Source organism: Thunnus albacares, chromosome 24, assembly GCF_914725855.1.
Source record: "Thunnus albacares chromosome 24, fThuAlb1.1, whole genome shotgun sequence".
Lineage (NCBI taxonomy): Eukaryota > Metazoa > Chordata > Actinopteri > Scombriformes > Scombridae > Thunnus > Thunnus albacares.
The window spans coordinates 15,876,731-15,899,717 of record NC_058129.1 but is presented as its reverse complement, the minus strand read 5'-3'; the positions used below and the strand labels follow the sequence as shown (position 1 = coordinate 15,899,717).

General features: G+C 38.5%; 1 protein-coding gene across 2 annotated transcripts in view; it reads right to left on the bottom strand.

Moving 5' to 3' along the window:
• LOC122976559 (kinesin heavy chain-like) overlaps positions 1–20,577 on the bottom strand; it is a 34,014-nt gene extending 13,437 nt beyond the window's left edge. The window contains exons 1-21 of one of the 2 annotated variants that reach the window (XM_044345127.1): positions 19,788–20,577; positions 15,358–15,445; positions 14,058–14,131; positions 13,202–13,306; positions 12,250–12,298; positions 12,098–12,153; positions 11,527–11,614; positions 10,990–11,114; positions 10,794–10,898; positions 10,535–10,683; positions 8,384–8,532; positions 5,831–6,012; positions 5,278–5,346; positions 4,964–5,191; positions 3,629–3,781; positions 3,339–3,536; positions 2,585–2,702; positions 2,131–2,207; positions 1,940–2,049; positions 451–552; positions 303–363 (exon numbers count right to left, since the gene is read on the bottom strand). In XM_044345127.1, coding sequence (XP_044201062.1) covers positions 303–363; positions 451–552; positions 1,940–2,049; positions 2,131–2,207; positions 2,585–2,702; positions 3,339–3,536; positions 3,629–3,781; positions 4,964–5,191; positions 5,278–5,346; positions 5,831–6,012; positions 8,384–8,532; positions 10,535–10,683; positions 10,794–10,898; positions 10,990–11,114; positions 11,527–11,614; positions 12,098–12,153; positions 12,250–12,298; positions 13,202–13,306; positions 14,058–14,131; positions 15,358–15,445; positions 19,788–19,913 — 2,412 coding nt within the window. In that variant the 5' untranslated portion in view covers positions 19,914–20,577. The remainder of the gene's footprint in view (positions 1–302; positions 364–450; positions 553–1,939; positions 2,050–2,130; positions 2,208–2,584; positions 2,703–3,338; positions 3,537–3,628; positions 3,782–4,963; positions 5,192–5,277; positions 5,347–5,830; positions 6,013–8,383; positions 8,533–10,534; positions 10,684–10,793; positions 10,899–10,989; positions 11,115–11,526; positions 11,615–12,097; positions 12,154–12,249; positions 12,299–13,201; positions 13,307–14,057; positions 14,132–15,357; positions 15,446–19,787) is intronic. The other variant, XM_044345128.1, reaches the window with a different exon arrangement.
• Positions 20,578–22,987: the final 2,410 nt, after the last annotated feature.

Below are 22,987 nucleotides of genomic sequence, written 5' to 3'. Positions count from 1 at the left end.
CAGGTGTCAATCACCTGCAGCTTATTGTGCTGAGCTATCTCTTAAAGTGAGCGATGCTATCCACATGTCAAAAATATGTTTTGCTTCTTGATGTTACACTTAATATTACAACAAGTTTGCTTTGGATAGACTGACTGTTCACACCTGCCCCATGAACACTGATTGTGCAGGAACGGGGGTTGAGCCAGTGATCTTGTGATCATGAGCTCTTTCTGCTAACCTTCACGCTATTAAATCCCATCACCTTTCCCATGAAAAACACATTTTGATTCCTCTTAAGCCACATGGCAGGTTTGACTCACCACAGTCTCCTCCAGGCCCTTCAAGTCCTCCCTGGCCTGCTCGCTCTGTTCATTCAGCAGCCTGGTCGGAAAAAAACAGACATTTAGCTGCTCAAGCTGTTTTGCATCAAGATAAATAAATTATCAGCCTGCGTTCACTGGTACCTACATGAGTTTTTGTAGCTTTGCATCCTTCTCTTGTTCTTCAGCCTTCAGTTTGTCGTAGTCTGACATGAGTCTCTCCTGCTCCAACAACAGACCCTGGTTTAGACTAGAAGAGAGAGAAGAACGTCTGATTACGACTTTAACCCCAAAATATTAATCATACACAACGTTTTTACATCTGTGTCATCAAACAATCATTGCTTCACTTAATCTTTTATGCCTTTTAAGCACTTTTGAGACTTTTCAGAAACTCTCAGTTTGAAAATCACTGAAGCAAACCGAAGCAGGAATTTTAAAGATATCTATTAAACTGATATGTTTCCATTTTTGCTTCTTTTTATGATTCTTTTTTAGCATTTTTGCTGTTTTGGCTTTGATCGCGAAATAGGAAAATAAGAGCAGCAACAGAACTTGAACCTGATCACCAATCGTCGTTTTATCATCTGAACTCACTGAACTACAAACAGACATAGTGGAGCCCTTTCTCCGGCTATTAGCTTCCAAAGTGTGGTCAGGACTTTAAAGTCAAAGCAAGACTTGAACCCTAAAGTCCTGCATTTAGATTGAGCCTCTTGACCTACTGAGATGACTCCCGGAGAGAATTTAAAGTCCGTGTCTGGGTGATGTTGAATCTTTCCTTTGCCATATTGGCTTTGAACACCCAAGATTTGAACCTGACTTTGAACACACATGTTAAATGCTTTCATGCAGCGGCTTTATTCACTGAGCTGCTGAGCTTCTTCTTCTTCTCAGTAGTTCCTTTGAACATTTTCTCAAGTGGAAATGACGTCCGACCCTGAATCATGTGGAAGAAATCCTTTGAACTCAGCGGAGTCCTTGTGAAACCCAAGATAGAGCTGATGGATGACATTGGTTATTACCATTTTTTATGTTATTCTGCCAACACTACCGCATTTGCGAGAGAAAAAAAGTTCACGGGATGGGTTTGTGCTTTCAAGACTTTTTGAGAAATTTCATGCAAGACGGATCAAAATCTTGCACAACCCAAAACACAGGCAGGAAATATGGGGTTCAGCTACATTAACATTCAGATACAACTAATTTGCAAGAGCTAATAATATGTTTTAGAGGAATATGTCCCACAGAAGTTGTATAAGGGGTCTAAGATGATGCACATGTAATCTAAGCATGTCTAATTCTGGTCAGCTCTCCACTAACGTACAGTGGCAGCCTACAGAAATGGTAATATTGAATGTATGTGCAAAATGTTCATGATTTTCTCACAATATCCACTCCTGGCAACTGAGCAACTGCTGATTTTATGGTAACATTTAGGCAACTTTAAGTCACAAATCTTATGAACTTTTAGCACAAAAATACGCAACATTTTCACCAAAAAGCACCACAAAAACGCCAAGAACGCCAAAGAAATCTAAATCTAAAAGAAGTGTTTTTATAGAGCTGTTTGGTGAATCTGGAGCTGTTGTGCTTTTATACTACACTATAAACGTCATGTGTATATATTTCCTCACTCAGTGAGCTCGTCCAGCATCCTCTGCTTGTCTTCGATCTCGTCTCGGAGGCGGCTGAGCTGCTTCTGATGAGCCTCCCTGTGGTTCTCCAGCTGCTCCTCCAGAGACTTCTGGAGAATGGAGACGAATAACCACGTTAGAGACGTAAACAATCATGTACATATCAAAATCAGCAGTGTCCCTCAGGTCACCTTAATGTCCTCGCCGCCGTCCAGTCTGCTGATGTCCTCCTTCTCCTTCTCCTCTCCCGACACCTCGTGTCTTTTCTCTGAGAACCAACAAAGAAGGAAAATTAGCTTCTTTTATCTAATTCAGTTATCTAACTCAATTATACAGTTTTTCCTGAGGTAAGATTATTATAAGCCATCAGGTATTGTTATCTCAACCTGCACAGAAGGTATTTTTCTTTTACTTTCCTGTGTATTTGATCAAAAATGAGGTAAAATCGAATAAAGTAAAGTTAGATTAACTTCGGTCTGCAACAAGGACACTGGCATAAGTTGGTAAACAAAGAATGATATATCAATAAAAAATACAATTTTTTTGAACTCCTGATAAAATTATAATTTCTAGACTAGTAAGCACTGATATGTTCTTATATTTAAAGAGATTTGGAGGATTTGGGGGTTTGTCATTTGTACTGACCCTGAGCGTGGAGTTTGGCGAGCTCCTCGGTCAGGGCGTCCTGACTTTCCTCCAGCTGCCTCTTCTTCTGCTCCATGTTCTGCATGTAATCGGTCAGAGATTTGATCTTCGCCTGGTGCTGAAAAACACCAGAAAAAGAAAAGTTCAGTCATTTATCCAGAGTGACTGTCAGTTAGTGTGACAGAAGAAATGTAGATCAGTCGAAATACATTTTTCACATGCAAAAAATGCATTTTTCTACATTCAGGGGTCTCCATTTTTGAGATTTTGTCTATTGAACACCACCCAAGAAGTTTAATATTTAAATTATTTATGACCTGCATAGTGCATACAGTATATAAACAATGCAGTTATATGTAAATAAATGAAAAATAACAGTGAAATTAATCTCTTAAACCTCTCTGATGCTTTAATGGATCTATTAGAAACTCTTGCTGTGAGGGAAAGCATTAGAAATTAATTTAAAATTCTAGTCAAGGTCCCAAAGTTTCCTCACATAGCAAGTATGATCAATTTGGGGGAAATGTAAAATCTGTAATGATGCACAAGGTCTCTTAAACTGTTACCTCAGAGGGACATCTTAAAAAGCAAACAGAAAATATAGATTTTTAAATTAAGGGGAAATTTGGACATTTAAGTAGATTAGTGGGGCTTAAACTTCATCATTTTAAAAACTCACCCTGAACTCTGAATTAGCAACTACGGCTCCCTGTAGGATGGAGGGAGGGAACACTGTTACCTAGGCAACAGTTACCTGAGAGATGAGCAGCTGACAGGACGCCAGCTCCTTCTCATTGGCCTGGATCTTGCGGTGGGCGTCGGCCTGGGCGCTCTCCAGCTGCTTGCTGCGGTTGACCAGAGACTTGACCTCCGACTTCATCTTGCTGATGTAGAGACGAGCGACCGTGAACTCCTCCTCCACCGCCGAGCCGTTCCCCTTCGTCTCCAAGGACTGAGGGCAGTAAGGGGGGAGGGTTAGGGTGTGAGTGTGAGAGATGGGAGAAGTGTGTAAGAGTGTGTGTGTGTGTGTGTGTGCGTCCTCACCGTGGTGGCCTTGACATCGCTGGTCCCGATGAGGGCGCCGATGTCGCTGAGGTCACGCAGCAGCAGATTGAGGACCTCGGCGGCTCTCTTCCTCTGCAGACCATTCAGCTCTTGCAGCTGACCGAGCTCCCTCTGCACCGCCGACAGCAACGCCTGCCAACAACACACACACACACACACACACACACACACACACACAAAGCTGTCAAGGCCCCATGAAACAGAAGTTAGAGCATCTTTAGCTTCTGTACTGTGACGTATTTCCCAGTGAAACCTAATATTTGAGCGGTGTACAGTTACAAGAGGGATTTAAATCAAATCCTTTGTATATGATTAGCTAAAAAGTGGGCGTGGCTTAGAGTTTAGTGCGATATGATGCTGCAAAGACAAACAGAGCTACAGAGGACTGTTGGCTCCACACACACACCTCCCTCACCTGTTGTTACACCAGGAGGAGAACGAGGGCAAGATGATTTAGACATCAGCAGCCACATTGTTTTGGAAATGAAAACCACTGATCCAAACACACATCTCTTCCTATCTATCTTCATATTTCTCTGTCAGCTACTACAACCCACAAACGGTGAAGTGTGGTTTTATTTGACCGGTGTGGCTACTCGCCCAAAGTCACAATTAATTGGATGAACTTTTGTCAGCACCCCTGAGAGCAGGATGAGTCATCAAACATTTGAAACCGTTTTACAGGAAGAGAAAAGACTGATATTGATGTTAAAATGCTCTGATACAGATTTCCTGACATATATTTGGTGTATAACAAGAGATAAATGAACAATTAACACAGTGACACAGGATTAAAACTGGGAAAATGTATTTTTCATTTCATGGGGCCTTTAGGTGAGTGGTCTCTCTATCCTGCATGGTGCCTTATAATAAAGGAAAGAGTGTAAATTATTGTAAATAATTTAAATTTAAACTTCAATTTTAAGATAAACTTTAACATATTGCTTAAATTAGCTTATTTTGCATGTTTAACAATCTTTTATTATTGATTTTTTTTTACATTATCTCACTTAAATAAACAGAGAAATGTGACAAATCCCTCCAATTTCCTTTATTTTCTTCTTTATCTAGTGTTACATACAAGACAGAAAGTAAATAAAAGAGGAAAAAAACATATAAAAATGTTCAAATTATTGTGTCATTTTACAAGTTTCAAAATAAATTAAATGTTCATGGCCCTATTCTTCCAAAATAGTGATAGAGTTTTTATTGATGGCAGCTGTCAGCTTCTTGTTGGATAATGGGAAACGTAGTCCTTGTTGCATTCATTTAAAATACCTTCAAACAACATGATAAAATCTGCGCGTCACTCACCGTCTTGTGCTGCAGCTCCTCCGTCAGCTGCAGGTTTGCTTGGTCTCGCTCCTCCACCTCTTGGCTCTTCTGGTCATAGTTGACGGCCAGCTCCTCCAGAGCCTGCAGCACCTCCTTCACCTCCTCCTTGGCCAGCTCGTTCTCCGTCTGCAGCCGGCACAGCTCCTCCTGGATCTTCTCGTAGTCGCGCCGCGTCGACGCCAGCAGCTGAAAAGACCCACACAGAAACTGTGGATGTTCAAATATATACAGAATAGCGCAAACATACACTCACACACTTTTCAGAATCATTTTTTTAAAACAGGGAGACAAACCTCTTCCTGGTCCAACATCTGCTCCTTCAGTTTCTCAGCAAGCTGACTGTGTTGGTTGATCTCATCGTCCTGTAGATAAATCAGTTTGACAGTAATGTCAAGTATTTGAAGGGCTTTTATCCACATGTATCCATCTTTTTTTAGGTTTTGAGGCAGAGTTAAAGCTTATTTTTAGTGAAGTCACATTACTGCATTGTGTTTTTCTCTTGTTTTAATCTATTTTTAGGTGTATTACATAGTGTTGAATTATTTATAAACTACTTTTTCGGGTCTTTTCTGGCAAAAAAATACTCATCAGAAGGTTTTTAAGTTCTTCCACTTCTCTGTTTAGTGTGATCTGAGACATCATTCAATTTTCCAAGCAAAAGTTATGTAAAATATGTCATGCACAAAGCTTGAAAGGTCTGGAAATGAAAGAGAATCACTTGATAAAAGTCAGTTCTGACAGTGTAATGACATAAAAATCCTCAGAAAGAGAGAGCACAGCATGCATTCAAACCCACAAAGAACATAAATTACGAGCAGTTTCATACAGAGGATAACACACAGTCACCTTGTCGTCCAGCTGTTTGTACAGGTTAGTGATGTCCTCCTCGAACTTGCTCCTCTCCTCGCCGGACACCGAGCTGCCTCCTCCGGCCGGCAGCAGGTTGTCGATGACGGGAGTGTTGTCGTTGGGCTCGACGCTCTTCTGATCCTTAGAGCTCTGCTGCTCCTCCTCAGGAACGTTCTCGCCTGCAATGCACACTCATCTGTTAGATCTTTTACTCGTCCAACTGACCAAGAAGATGTTTATTACACAGTTTCATATCCTATAAAATTGTTCTTACGGGAAATTCATACAATTTCTATTTAAGTAGGACAAGGCAAGTTTATTTACACATTAGCAGAAACCACAAATGTGTTGGATGGATGAAAAATGGAGAGAAAACATGATTATACATATATATATATAAGGTGGTTGAGAATGACCAAGCCAAGATCCTGTGGGACTTCCAAATCCAGACTGACAAACTGGTGATGGCTAACCAATCAGACATCGTGTTGATTGACAAACAACAGAAGAAGGCAGTGGTGATAGACGTAGCGATCCCAAGCAACAGCAACATCAAGAAGAAGGAACAAGAGAAGATCGAAAAATGCTGAGGGCTGAAAGAGGAGGTAGAAAAGATGTGGGGAGTAAAGGCAACAGTGGTGCCATGGTGGTAATTGGAGCACTGGGGGCTGTGACCCACAAACTGAGAGAGTGGCTCTAGCAGATTCCAGGTACAACATCTGAGGTCTCTGTCCAGAAGAGTGCAGTCTTAGGAACAGCTAAGATACTGCACAGAACCCTCAAACTCCCAGCAGGCCTCTGGTAGAGGACCCGAGCTTGAGGAAGACACACCACCAACCCCCCATGAGAGGGGGGTGAGAAGGGGATTTTTATATATATATATATTTGGCCTGTAGATGATGCCAGAGGCCATTTTAGGACATTTAAGTCTCAGCAGCTTTCATCAGGCTAAACTGGCAGCCTCTTGTGTATTTAAGTGGCTATAATTGATATTTTTATGATAAGGTATGAAATGGACAGTGTGTAATGTGTACTTTCACGGTCAGGACATGTCATGGTCACTGTTGAATATAACCACTTTTAAGGGATCCTAATCAAAAGATTTTGCTTTGCTATGTGAGTTAAAAGCTAATATCAGCTCATATAATGTAGAGCTGCAACCTTCAGTCGACTGACAAGAAAATGAATCGCCAAGTATTTACTATTATGTCCAAATACTCTGATTTCAGCTTCTCAAATGTGAATATTTTCTGGTTTATTTAGTCTTTTATGGAAGAAAACTTGTGGACTGTTGGTCGGGACAAAACAAGACATTTGTGGATGTCACCTTGGGCTGATTTAGGAATCTGTTTTCACCATTTTGGTCAGTGAAAATGCAGAAAAACACATCATGTATCATATAGTATAGTGTATCAAATACATACTGAATGTATTTACAGTATATCATGACATTATATTGTCTATTATCTAAGATTGTCTGCACAGCCTGTTAGCAGCAGTGCCACTTCAGTAGATAACAAATTGGTATTTTGATAATTATTGATTTTTTAATTGACGTTTGCTTCAGTTCCTAATGAGAGCCAACAGCAAATGAGAAGATGGAGACAGAGACTGAAAATGGAAAAAGGTGAAGCGCTGTGCTCATCCAAGAGTAAATGGCTCGGCACGGAGCCAGCGGCTGACTCATGCTTCAAAACACTGCATCAGCGTAATGTGTGTGTGTGCGAGTGTGTGTGTGTGTGTGTGTTTGTGTGTGTGCATCCCTGTTTGCACTACATTTAGGAGGCTGCAGCTGAGCTGATTTGTTTCTAAGGAGGGGGAGGGTTATCAGCATCCACAGGGGGATAAAAAAACCAACAAAAAAACAAAGGCCAGAGAGAGAGAAAGGGAGAAGGAGTGGAGGGTAAAGAGACATTTAATAAAAGCCAGAGAGAGAGAGAGAGAGAGAGGGGGAGGGAGGGTTTCAGTGGTTACTATGCAACAGAGATGGAAAAAGGGCGAGGATGCTGTGGAGACACTGCAGTCTCAGAGGAGAGGAAGAAAGTAGAGCATAGAAAAAAAAACAGGCGGTATATTATTCATTATTGTGTGTTTGAGTACAGTGTAAACATATAAAACATAAATAAACACTAATACAGGATTGATCAGATGTTAGTGGATGTTAAAGGTATAATTTTTGACCACATATCTGGATTTCTGGTCGTGTAGCTGCAGATTAGGCTCCGTTTGTTTCATCTATATGAGGTTATATATGTTTTGGTATCTTCTGATATATCAAAAACAGAGCTTATTAAAAGTAGGACTGTAACTGATGATTATTCTCATAATTGGTTAATATATTATTTTTTGTATTAATCATTTCATCTATAAAATGCCAAAACATACTGAAAAGGTTTCCCGCAAGTTCTTCAACAAGGAAACTTGCTTGATGAATGACTTTGACGGTTAACTGATCACCAAAATCGTTGTCAATTATTTTCCTTGCAGTCCACTAATTGATAAATAATACTTTCTGTAATAATTATGAACGTTTCTGTGTTTTTGTCTCACCGTTCCTCCAGCGGTTGAGTTCAGCCTCCAGCCTCTGGATGACGTTTTTCAGGCTCTTGTTCTTCTCCTTCTCCTTCTCATACTTCTTCTTCCACTCCTCGGCCGTCAGCTCCAGGTTCACCGACACCGTGTTCTTGATGGTCTTGGCTCTGATGAGACACGAACAGGACAGAGTGAAGTTAGTGCATGGATGTTTTCATTGATTGTGCCTCACCAGGCTTCTTCTCAGGACTGCACGGGTGTTAACAGATGTGCTTAATTGACATCTCCCTCATTTACCTGTTAGTTTTATTATGACTCTTAGATGGGACAACTTATACTTTATCATTCTTATCAATACATAGAGTCTGGGAAGAATAGCTCTGCACAACTTTAACATGAGCAGAAATCTAGTTATCCAGAATAAGCAGAAGCACCTGTAAATTTATATATATTTTTACTATTATACTACTCTAAAGCCACAAAATGCCTTTTTGTTTATGAAGTTTATACAATTTTAAATTCCCCTGGAAGACATTTTTAAAATTAATTGAAATTTTACATTTTTCATGTGCTAAAACACCTGGTAGCCGAGCTGCAATAAATATCACACAAAAAGCCAAAGTGTAGCCACAATTAATGCCATTTTTACAATCAAATTTGTAAATAAAATGCAAAATACTGGTGAAAATACTTAGTAAAATTAATTCTACACACTTCCAGATTAGGTCAACAATTAATTGTAGTTTTAAAAATGGAAATTGCTTCAAACATGCTGTAAATTTTGAGTGTAGTATTCATATAGTGAAGGGAATGCTTCACGTTGTTTTCAGTTGCTGCTGCAAAGTTATTTTTAAGAGATTTATAAAAAAAACAGATTTAATCATAACAATGAATTAAAATGTTTTGATATAAAACTGAGAGTCTGTGTTTTCAGGGTTGCAACAAAGCAGCAGTGAGGAGAAAAAAAAAGAGAATAAATTGTTGCATCTGTTAGTAAAATACCTTAAAAACACACACTGCTTTCACACTAGACCCTCCTGGTAAACTACCATGTAATTTAAATATGTTCCCTGTTTCTACAAGTCTGACATTTTGTTTTCTGCCAGAGCACATCCGCCCCTCCAGATCTTTCCTCTAATGGTGGAAATTTCATTTTAGATGGAAAATCTTCGTCATTTCCTCTCTGCCTCTCCTCAGCAGAGGGCAGATGGCTGCACACTAATCATTCATTAGTCGTCTCCCTGTCACTGCTGCTGCTGCTGCTGCTGCTGCTGCTTTAATGGTTTATGACATAACCAGTTTGAACTTATGGGCACTGTTTGTTCAAGACCATATGAAGTCAGATTTACAGATGGATTTCTCTTTTTGCAGACTGCTCGCAGACAAAATGTCATTAAGGAAATTGTTTTATAATGTAAATATGTGTTTTTATCTTGTATCCAGAAGTAAAAAAGCTCATATTTTATATTTTTTATGATATTTCTCCATCTGGATGTACAAAAACACTTGTGTAAAACTGCTATAATGTTATATGTAGTGTTATAATGTTTAAATCACCTTTGCGAAAGAAACAACAGGTTGAGTGTTTGTGTATCTTTGTGCAATGAACAAACAAAAAAAGAGATAAGACTGAGTTAACAGACTAAAAATAATGCGGTTTTATGGATTTTTCTTAGTTTTTAAGGACAAAAACAGAGAAACTAAACTAACTAATACATCAAAACAAGATGTGGACAATTTAATCACAGGGATTCATAAATAGGAATAAAAACCAGATGCACAGTGGGAAACTCAGAGCCATCTGGTCACTAGTTTTCATCACCAACGTCACACAGAATAGTGATGAGTCACTGTTCACCTTCACACACACACACTCAGACCTCTGTAGTGTTTTGCCTCCCTGCTGCTTTGGAGCAGTTGCAAGTGCCTCGTTCAACCTTTTGTAAAAATGGGACTTTGAGCCCATTTCTATAAATTCATGAAATGTGAGAACAAAAAATGGAAATTGATGTTGATGTTAAAAATTTCTGTGTTTTCCCAATTTGAAACATCAAGGCAAGTAATTGAAAATCAAGGAAAAAGGAGAACAAATTTCTATTAGTTATATGGACACTGCTTATTTTCTTCTCATCATGTTGACAGCACACAACAAAAAGGCGTTCCAGGTACCTCTGTCCAAACATGAGTGTGGACTTGGTCTCAGCTTCGTTGTAGACGGATGGCGAGCAGCAGATGATGATGGTGGTGCGACAGTTTCCTCCCAGAGAGTCCTGCAGGATCCGAGTCATCTTGCTGTCTCGATACGGCACGTGGGTTTTCTGAAAAACAAACGTATCTCTGTCTTATGACAATAAACTGGTGGAAGTGTTTTTCTTATAATTGAAGCCACATTTCTTCAAATACAGGGAGGACAGACGCGTTAACTCACTGTTCCCTCGGCCAGAGCTGAGATGACGTTTCCCAGCGCCGACAGAGACTTGTTGATGTTCTTCGCTTCATCCAGCACCGCTCCCTCTGCTCCTGTCTTACTGACCTGTTCAAACAGATAACATGTAGATTGTAAATCAACATTACGATTCATAACACACAACACCTCGCATCTTCCTGATTTCACTCAGACCGACCTTCTCACTGCCGGCCAAGTCAACCAGGTAGAGCTTCCCCGACAGCTTCTTCTCTGTCTCGATGTTTTCCTGCTTGATGTTGATGAGGAAGATGCTGTGGCTGCGAGAGCTGTGCTCATTCATGTCTGGAAGATGAAAAAGATAATAATTAAAGCAATTTCAGCAGGTTCATTCTGTTAATTCAGAGCTCAGTGGTGCAATTTTCAGGTACTTTACTTGAGTATTTCCATTTAATGCTGCTTTAAACTTCTACTTCACAACATTTCAAGGGGAAATATTGCATCTCTACTACATTTATTTGACAACTTTAGTTACTCTTGCAGATTAATTTTACATAAAAAAGCAGCTTGCTTGATTTCAGTGGCAGTTTTGTTGTACTGGTACTTAAACTTAATTAAAGGATCTTATACTGTATACTGTGTGTTGCTTAGTAATGCTGAAAAACAAAAATAAAAACAATAAATATAAAAACTAGGTTAGAAATGGAGAGAAAGATGTCATTGGTTGATGTTAAAATACACATTTAAAGATACGCACTAGTCACTGCAACGTGCCGGTTGGCTTTGCCCTCATCGATGACATCCATCACCTCCTCGGGACTGGACACAAAACGCTCGGTGCAACCCTGAGAGAGAAAGAGAAAGATCCACAATTGTATCAAGACCATTTATATTGGTGTTTAAGTGGAATAATGGTGCTTAAAGTGAGACTATTTAACTTTTACGGAACAGGATGAAAGTTACAGGCTAAGGAAGCAATAGTCATTAGCTTCAGCCACCAGAGGCTACTGGTATCAGACCAAGTAATGCTGTAGCAACAACACCCCCGAGTGTGTTAAAATGAGGAAGGATGCAACTCAGGATGCTGACGTCTTGATTCCAGTAATGTGTTATTGCTCTCACTGGTATTCCTGCAGGACATATTTAAGATCTGATCTGTCGTTAGTCTTCTTCATTAACTTTTATGTCAAAAAGAATAGAAAGTTACTACCTTATAATGTTCCTGAATCATACATCCGAGCTTAATCACACAAGTAAACCTCACAGAAAAGAGTTTGAGGAGATCAAAGATAATATGGATGTAATGTTGTCGATGCAGGTTTACCAACCTTGACGTAGGGCACTCTGTGTTTGTCTTCATGCACAGCGAGGTTCGTCTTTGACACTTGAGGCAGAAAAAGATAAACAACATGCCATAAAATTCTCCAATAATTCACCTTAAATGTTATTCACCTGAGATGTACAGTACAGTCTTACTTACCGTCCAGCAGGTCTCTGATCTTGTCCAGGTAGATCTCAAAATAGGAGACCTGCACATAGAAACTCCACACTTTTAACATCAATTCATTTAAAAAAACAAAACTTTTCAAGTCTCAATATTGTGTCAAGTATAACAAACATTGAGAAAAACAGTACATATGTAGAATGCAGTGCAAATACTTGAACAATGCAGCAGAAAAAGACTTAACTGATATCAAAAGAAAACAAAAATAGATAAAAAACATACACGTTGGCCACAAAATAAAAACTGAAGACAAGCACAAAAGCTGTTACTCCAGAACAGCAGCAAACAAAAACCAGTCAGCATGTGCAAAAAAAGGGCCCAACATTTTATTAAATTTGGAAAGCGAACCATTTATAGTACACCTATTTTTATGTCCTTGATCTACGAGGAATGAGAGGGAGGTGCAGGTGATTTCCACCCCAGTAAAATTAGACGTCTAGCTAATAAGGTAACAAACGCTACAAAGTCTGTCTCATACTTTGGCGGAAGCTCAATGCTGTGATTGCTGTACAAATTGAGTCCTAATACAATCTGAAATCAAGATAAAGAGCTCTACCCGATAGGTGTGTAGGGAAGGGCACGACTGAAAGATATGGATGTGGGTAGCAGGGGTCAACCTCATTATAAACCCTAGAAAGCCTGACTTTAGTGAGTACGGTGAAGGATTTTGCATTGGGTCAGATCATATCTAGCACAAATAGGAAGACTTTCAATGTGAATTACATTTTTATGTTTTATATGCATGCAGAAATGTAGCAGCAAAATCCAAACAAGCCTGACAGGTGATCCAAAATCTTTTAAAGTTATAGTTTGTTGGACAGATCGCTTTCGATGCAAGGGACAGCTGATTTAATCTTGAATCAAATGATGATCTTTATTACAGATGCAGCAGTTTTTTGCATGCAGATGTTTGCGCTTTGTTTTTTACCTTGATGTGAAACTCGAGGTTCTCGTCCATGGAGTAGATGTGGTCAAAGATGTCGTGGGCAATGCGAGGGATGATTCCCATCAGCTGCGGGTCGTGCAGTTTGCCCTGAAACACAGCAACAGATGTTAATGTTGTAATGCATGACGGTAACTCTCCGCATTCGTGTAATGTTACAGCTGTTAAAAATACATGAGTCATTGTCAGAATATGTCTAACTTTGAGGGGGGATTAAAAAGGGGAACATCAGGGTTCAATGGTGGAATTGAGACTTAATGTAAAGACTGCGCAGCAGAGGTTTCTCATCACAGACTTAGATCAGATCAGAGAATTAAAAAGAGGCTTTCGGCTGCTGTCTTGGTGGATTAGCGCTCAAGTCATTTGCACTTGTGATGACTGATGCTGAATGATGATCTCCTCTGAGTGCTATCGGGAAGTTTGTCTGCACAGTTTTTGTTCTGCTTTTTGCTGAATCAGATAAGAAAAAAAAAAACAAAAATCTGCCTCAAACTGCCTTCAAAACACAATGAATTTGCTCCAGGAACTGAACTTGTGATGTTCCTAAAACCCTCCCATCAGGCTTTGATTCCTTGAATTTCATCCAGCGTTCGAGCCCAGTGGATTTAGTGTTTGGAGTAAGTCTGTTACACAATGCCTGCTGTGCTCTAATCCTCTTACTATAGATAGAATTATAGATGGATAGATATAGAAGTTCAAAATGAAGGTCATTACCGGCCTTTACACAATGGCTCGGACTCTGGGAATTGATTATGGTAGCGGACTGATCAACAGACAGTAAAAATCAAAGTAAAGCTGTTCTATGAGTAATTCCAGCAAGTTTTAGGGATAAACCACACACCTCCATGGTGTGTGTCTTCCCAGAGGACGTCTGTCCGTAGGCGAAGATGGTCCCATTGTAACCGCCCAACACATCTGGAGACACAAATATAGAAGAAAGGAAAACACTTTAATAGTCAATTAATCAATCAGTTGAAGCAAATCATTGTTTCAGTCATATTTAAAGTAAAAATTTTGGTGGTTCAGCTTCTAAAATATCAAGTTTTAATGCTTTTCTTTGTCATACATGACAGCAAAGTGAATATTTTTGGAGTTTTGGACTGTTGGTCAGACAAAACAAAACATCTGAAAGCATCATTTTTCAAATTGTAACGGTTGTTTTTGAGGAATCAGTAATGAAAGTAATCCTGAGTTGCAGCCCTAAATATTACACAGTATCATGGACAAGTATTTTTTATGCCTATGAATAAATAAAACTACCAACATTACTAATACTGCTACTTAATTGCTACTACTACTGTGATTACTACTGTAACTGCTATACTTTATTACAAATGTCACATCGACTATAAGAACTACAGTTGCTATTAATACTACAGTATTTGTTTTTCTCCTGCAAGTATTAATGCTGTTACCACTACTACAGCCAATACTACAACACTACTACTACAAGTCCAAGTCTAGTCTGTAAGCAGACAAGCAAACTGCAAATCAACTGCATGTTTTTCAGGTCTCTGAATGCCGACATAACATCTGAACATTCATGTTTTTGGGGGGTCTAATAATTAGATATTGACAAAATCAAGGGCCTGTCTGTTACTTTTTACCCCTTTCTTTAATTGTTCTGAGATATAATCAGATCAAAACTTGAAGCTGGAAGGTTTTTGCTGTCAAATCACAAGTTATAAATGAGTCAAGTAAGTTAAGTCTCATATAAGGAAAATCATTTTTGTAACAGAGGTCTGACCAAGAGTCTACAGCTCTGAATAATACTAATTTAATAAAATATAAAATAAAAATAAAACACAAAAACATGAAATATCTAAAGTGTGTAGTTTTTAAATCAATATAAATGCAGTAAAAGTAAAGTAAAATGCAAACATATGTACATACAGTACTCATGCACACATACACACATATATAAACATGAAGCTTAATTCATGTAAAATCAAACAGCACACATCAGAGATGATGCAGCAATCTAGACAAAGTTAACAATGAGAGTAAAAAGCCTTTTCTGTTTGCTGCATCATCTCTCGTATATATAAAAGACGGAGGACAGATTATTTCTGTGCAAACATAAAACAGATTACAGTTACATAAGAGCAAAGTTTCCCTCCAGCAGGTTTAGACCTCCGTACCTTTGACGATCTGTTTGGCACACTGGTCGTACACTCCCTCCTGTGACGTGTTGGGTGGCAGCACGCGGTCGAACACATACGGCTTCCCCTGTTTCACACCAACACAGGACAGATCAATAACAACAAATAAACATCTTCATATCACAGCAGACTGAAAAACATCAAAGAACCAATTCTACCTTCAGTTCAGATTCATTCATCTTCCTTTAAACTCATCTAAAAAGTCATTACTACTCATATTCTGTCTTCATGAGTTATTTTTATAAAATATTTACAAAAAAACATCCTTAAAAATAAGTAAAATAGGAGATACTTCTGCACTAGAATCAATTAAATTACATTTGATTTTTTTAATTCGAAGATTTGGAACAAAATTAAAATAAAATATATGGACCACATGTTGAGAAATGTGTTATTCTTATTATTTCAGGACATTTATTTGGTGATTACAGTGAATTTGTTTGGAGCAACCTTCCTGACAGAATCATATTGGTTGGTATTACACTGATAAAAGACTGGATCATCAGGCAGTTCAGCTTTTGCTTGAAAGGTCTGGAAGCAGTTTAACAGTCGTTAAAGGATAGTAGATCAGGTAGAAATTGATCTCATTGAGTTAGTGTCGTCTGAGGATTTCTAAATGCAAGCAGCGAGAACGGCCGTTAACAAACCTACGCCCTTTACATTTAGTCAAGGACACGCCTTACTGGAAATGATGCTCTCCTCCCATTCTCCTCCATAGTGAACTGCATGTCACCGCTCTAATATGAAGGGCCGACCTAAAGACTTCTTGGTTCTGCAATGTAGGTTTTTTTTAAAACTCTCTAATTGTTTCTACCCAGTTTTAACAACAAAAGCTGGTCTCTAAATGCTTCGCTCATAGAGACTGAGGACCATCCTGTGAGTCCAGCATTGACTTTATTGCCTACAACTTGGGAGTATCGAAAAATATTTCAAAAAATTGGAAATGTACCGATTTTGTGCAGTCTAATTGATATAGTCGATGGGTTTTTATAAGTTTAAATGTAACCTATTCTCAATTTAATATGTTTTTTGTGAAAAAAGGACAGTCCTCCTTTAATAAACCTCATATTCCCCATTTCTTTGTCCCCCTCATTTCCTGTCATCTCTCTACTGCTAGCTAGCAAATAAATGCACAAAAGAATAATCTAAAAAGAGTAAATATTTAAGCGGTTCTTGTTTTTATAGGTATGGTGGTTTAAATTTGGAAATCCAAAGCTATAAATGCTCCAGCAGCTTCCAGGATGGTCTCAGTCTGACCATCCATCACTCCTGCTGCCCTTGTCCAGCTACTGACTCCTTCTCTCAGGGGTAAAAGCTGTGAAAAGCAGCTCTCAGCATTTGGAGGCAGCAGCAGCAGCAGCAGCAGCAACACTTTCCCTCTGAACTCCCAAATAAAGCGAAGAGAAACCACTGACACAAACAGTATCTGTGTTTACGGGCCTCAGTCGGGCGCCTCAGTGATGCGTTTCTGCGGTTTGATTGATGGGACGAGTGACGTGCAGTTTGTCCGTAACGCAAAAGCATGAATTATGCAGAGCCGCTGACAGATCTGCATCAACACGCACTGCAAGAAGAGGTTTATTCCCTCTGTGTTTGTCTGACAGTATAAACAGATCTGAGATTCCCTTCATGACATGATTTTCTATTTTCTTGTTTTTCAGACAGAAAACTTTCAGCATGTGTGACTTCAACAACAAAAAAATCAAACTCAAAAGACAAATCATAAACAAAAAGAAAGCTGTCGGGTTAGAGCGACATTTTAGAGCTGCAGCGATTGTCAGAAATTTAATCGGCAACTACTTTGATAATCGATTAACTGTTTCAGTCATTTTTCAATCAAATATTTACTGTTAGTTGAATATTTTAACATTTTAGATGGTTAGTCAGAGAAAACAAGACATTTGAAGACATCACAATGCCAATTTTCACTATTTTTTTTTTCATTTTATAATCTAAACGATTAATCAACTAATCAAGCAATAAAAGACACTTTAATCGATAATGAAAATAATCGTTAGTCGCAGCTCTGATACATTTAGGTGAGATGTTTGTGGCCCAGAAATCTTTGCACCAAGCTTAAAACTAAGTTGACCCAACAAAGACTTTATGCCACAATGTGTCAGCAGATTTGTCATCGTATTGATTGTAAATAAATTAATCTAAAAGATCAATACAGTATGTGAGGTGATTCAGATGTTTCCTCCAACTGGATCATTTATATTTCAGGTAATGTTGTTATTCAGAATGTCTGTAAAAGCTAAACTGACTTTATAATATATTGGCTGTGTTAACTCCACCCACCTAGACCTCCAGGATGTAGGAAACAAACAGACCCGATGGATGATCTACATGCACACAGTAGTAAATATTATGTATCACACTGTGGATAAACATCGACGTGACCTTCACTCAGCTCCTGCGGCCTCCTGAGTCAGCATGTTTATAATGGATTTATTAATTTATAATATCCTGAGAGGTGTGACTTTGACCTTTGACCTCTGGATGATTACTTCCTCACAGTCTCGCCGGATGACTCTAACGCCTGCTTTAAAGAGGCCTTAAAAGATAATTGTTTTCTCTGTTGTTGCACAAACGTTTACGACTGTTTGTTATAAAATTTAATCTTCTAAACTATCCTTTTTTTGTTTGAAAGCATCACAGCTGAGCTTTGTTCCGATTGGCTCTTAAAGAATCACTTTATGATCTGCTTACTTCCTGCAGTGCCATTACAGCTGGACTGATGAGTCACTTAATCGATTAGTCGCTCATCAGAAAATTAATCTGCAATTATTTTCATAATCGGATAGTTGTTTTTAAGCAAAAATGCCAAAAAATGTGCTGGTTTCAGCTTCTCAAATGTGATGGTTTGATGCTTTTCTTTGTCAAACATGATGGTCTTTGGATTGTGGGTCAAACAAAATAATCAGCAGATTAATTGATAATGAAAATAATTGTTAGTTGCAGCCATAGAAGCCACTTTAACATCATTATAGTGTTTCTGTTATTTATGAAACATATTAAAAAGCATTTGATAGACCTACATAAATATTTAATCAGATTTAAAGATATATAAATGTTTTTACTTTTTGATTGTTTATGTCTGTAAAGATATATAAATGTTTTTACTTTTTGATTGTTTATGTCTGTGGTAGTTTGACACGTTCATGTTATAAAAAATATGTCAGTATGTAGAAAGAAAGTGCTGCAACATATATTATTCCCAGAATATTCCCAGAATATTCCCTGACAGCTGCAGCAGCTGCCTAATGACTCTTTGGCAAGGCATCAATTTTCTTGCTGTACTCATGTATTTATGAAATGTTGAACTATTCATATTAGCAGTAGAAGTTTTCAGCACTGGACTAGATATATGGAGGCTGTTACAAGTAGGAATTTGTACAGTATTTTGTTAAAATTTAGTATTCTGTAGATGTTTGATTAAATCTGCCAATTATTTTCTTGATTAATTGTTTGTTTTGTCTATAAAATGTCAGAAAATAGAGAAAAATGCCCCCAGAGTCAAATATGACATCTTCTTATCAAAGATAATCAGTTTACAGTCATGTATGACTCAGAAAATATATGAAATCATCACATCTGGGAAGCTGAAACCAGCTCATGTTTGGTATTTGTGCTTTAAAAATGACTAAAACGATGATCTGATTATCAAAATGATTGCAGAGCTGCAATTATTAGTTGATTTTTGTTACTTTAAGTCATTTTTTAAGCAAAGATGTGAAACATTCCCAAGTTTCAGCTGTTTATTTGTGAGGATTTGCTGCTTTTATCTGTTTTATGTGACATCTTTGGATTTTGGAGTGTTGACAGTTTGTATTTGATTGATACTTTCTGACATTTTAAAGACCAAACATTGATCGATTGATCAGAAAAATAATCAGCAGAAAAATCTATAATGAAAATAATCATTAGCTGTAGCTCTACATGGATGCTAATTCATTTCCTGTCGATCAACTAACCAATTAATCATCAAATTTCTGAAGCTTTGTTTACATTGGGTGAGTGACTGGAGTTGTTTTTATTACCACATCATCATTTATCCCATTATAGCATCATAGAGGCAGCTTAATAGTGTGAACTGACAGAAAATAACAAATTCCTCTTAATATTCCTGCAGATTTACAGAAAATATCCGTGTGGAGCTCATTGATTACTGCCTTTAAGGTGTATTATTACCTATTTATAAACCATCAGACTCTATCTTCCTATTAAACTGCTATAATATTCTCCTAAAATCTACCCCAGGACGAGGAGCTTATTGCGCACTTGGCATCTCCAACCTGCCTGCAGAGCTTCAGGTGACTTTCTTCTTCCTCCAAAACACTTGTTTTTGTGTATTTTCAGCTAAACATCAACATGACAACACACACAGAGAGAGCAGGAAGACTTGCCGTTATGACCACGGTGTCGTCCTCTTTGAATTTGGGGATGTATTTGTCTCCTCTGTTGATTTCGGCCTCGTTCAGCGGCCTGAAGCGGCACATCACTCTCACCCCGCACTCCGCTGCATCCATCATGGCTGCTGCTGCTGGTGCTGGTGCTGTTTACACCTCCAAATAACGTAGCAGCAAACAAATAAACACGCGAACACGCCGGAAAACAGGCGAGGATTAGTCTTTTTCAGGAAGGGTGGTGCCCAATGTGAGGTTCAGGGACCTCCAGCGGGGGCCTTGATGATTGTGCCTGCGCGTCCCGGGCCAACTGAGAGTTCAGGATTGACAACTCAGATCATATTTGGCAACAAACCGTCTCCTTGAAGATCTGGATTCTGGGTTTCCTCTCTGCAGGGGAAGTTTAGAGACCTCCCGGTTTAAGCGATGCGCAACGCGTCCTTCATCCAATCCGAGTATCTCCGGGCTTCCTCGGCTGCGCCATGACCAAAACCGCATCAAGCACCGCAGCTGTGAAGCGCAGACATCAGCGTGCAGGCCTCCCTCTGCGCCGGAGACACGGTGACGCGGGGATGAGTCGTGCAAAAAGAAGTGGTGTGACCTGATGTGTGCGTGCGTGTGTGTGTGTGTGTGTGTGTGTTTGTGTTTGTTAACGGCGGGGACAGAGTCAGGAGGCGCAGCCCGGGTTGCAGATGAGGAGCCCGGAGAGGATGCGCAGAGACAACCGCATCGTCCTGTCCTCCAATAAAAGCGCGCTCCCTGCAAGACGCCGCGGCGCGCGCCCGTGTCCTGCATCAGCACCATCATCCTCATGGAGTGGATCACGTGCACGCGCACAACCAGTAATTTCATATGAATAATTATATTTATTTTGTCTCCTACAGTGATGGAAACTAAGTACATTTACTCAACTACTGTAGTTAAATATCTCAGTATTTTCACATCTTGCTACTTTATTCTTCAGCAGCACATTTCAGAGGAAAATATTTGATTTTTTACGTCACTATTTTGCCGATTTAGATTATTAATGTAAAATATAAACAAATAGCTTACGTATTATTGTAGATGAGTCTGTATTTTTGACATAAACATACCTGAAACTGCTCAAAAGTGATTACTTATAGATATGTTAATGTGTTCCAACCATTGTCTCATTTTTTTATCTTTAATTTCCAAGTGTGTTAAATGTATTAAAATTGTGCAGTGCATCATCATTCCACTATTTATCCACTAGAGGGCAGTGTGTAATAATAAATAGTCTCTTAACTACACTGTGAGGGAGTATTCTTTGGTTTATCACATATTTATGACTCCATGAACCTCTTTTTTTTTTTTAACTTGGCCTAATTACAACTATCTAGAAACTGTGAAGAAACACAAGCGGGAAACATAAAAACACGTCACACGCCGGGTTATTCAAGTAAGAGTGACCAGGTTTTTAATATCTTAAACATCTGTGCAACATTGTTCAAAATGTTACATCACTGCATGACCTGTAATGTTTCACAATATTTACAAAAAAATGCTGCTTACATCAAACCATTAAAAAAAAGTCCAAACAATCTCAAAATAATGGACTCTGACAAACTATCCCTAGCCCACATTAATGCAAAAAAAAAAAGAAAAAAAAAAGAAACAAGAGCAATCAAGTGCACATCATACTTCACGCAAGTCTATTTTTTGTAAAGTATATATTAGTGAGAAAATATATACTTAATTACAAGTTGAAAAATAAAATACTGACAACGAAAAGGGTGGAGGGAGGAAGGGAGGGAGTGGGAAATGAGATTCAGAGAGCAGAAAAACAGAGAGAAGAAGAAGAAGAAAAAAAAAAATCACACTCACACCTCAACACACAATCACAGGCGGGGAGGAAGAAAAAAAAAAAAAAAAAGACTGCACAGACCATCTCAAACACAAAAATGCTTTGAACTCTTGACCACAAATAACATGAAACTGATATAACAGATCCATAACACATGGGTTCCCAACACGAGACTGGGTTCCTGCATGTCATTGCACAAAAAAAACGTGTAGGGGGGGAGGAGGAGGAGCAGGAGGAGGAGGAGGAGGAGGAAGGGGTGAAGGGGGAGGAGAGGCAGAATGAACTTTACCGAAAGAGCTCACGTGTTCTCGACACTGAACATCACATTTTGAAAAAAAACAAAACTGGCTGGAGGATTTCCTTGCCACAAATTACAGTAAAAAACTCTTTGAGGTTCTTAAAAGTATGCACACTATAAAAAAAAAACAGGACATTTTGAAAAGGATGGTTACATCTTCTAAAGTTACAGGTATCGTTGCCATAAATGTAGTTAAAATTTGACTTCAAGACAGGGAATAAATAAACTTCTTTAAAAAGCTGACGTATACCAATCAATACTTATATCAGGTAAGTTACTGGACTTTGTTGCTACAAACTGAACTTTTTCAAAACGTCCTCAAGTTTTGTTTTCTTTTTTTGCAGTGTGCACCTGACAAGAAAAGGTTTAACAAATGTTTTTTGAAATAAGTGAGAGATCTCATCAGGAAATACAGTACAATTCAAAAAGTTCTTCAAAGTGTGTACACATGAATAAAGACTTCAAGGCTCCTCGTTGCGGATATTTTTCAAGAAATTATATTTAAAAAAAAAAAAAAAAAAAAAAAAAAAAAAAAAAAAAAGGTGAATGAATGTGATTCTTTGCCACAAATGACAGTAAAAGTTTGGGGTTACAAAACATGTGTGGATGTTTTGTAAATGTAGTGTTTTTTCGCTTCGAGAGGAATTTTTTACTGACTTTCAGGAAGAATCTCTTCACGTCGGGGAGTGTAAAACTGGGTTTCCAATTTTCAAAAAAAAATTGTGTGAAGCATTTGAAAGAGTTTCTTGCTATAAATGCAGAAGATTCTGACTGAAAACTTCAAGTAATAACATTTTAGTTATTTTAGAGGGAGGATCTCCTTCAGCACAAATTCAATGCATTTTGAATTTTAAGCTGTTTCAGGGGGGTTGTTACGGTTCTGGTGCGTCTGTGTGTGTGTGTGTGTGTGTGTAAAGCTACAAATAAATTACTACTTCATGGCTCTCAGGTTAGAACATCTGGAGGAAAAAGATTTTTTTGAGCACGTCAGAAGAAATCAGGCAACAAAAATTGCAGTCAAAGTTGTTGAAGGTGGGGAAAAAAATAAAAAAAAGGTCTCAAACAATCAGAAATGCA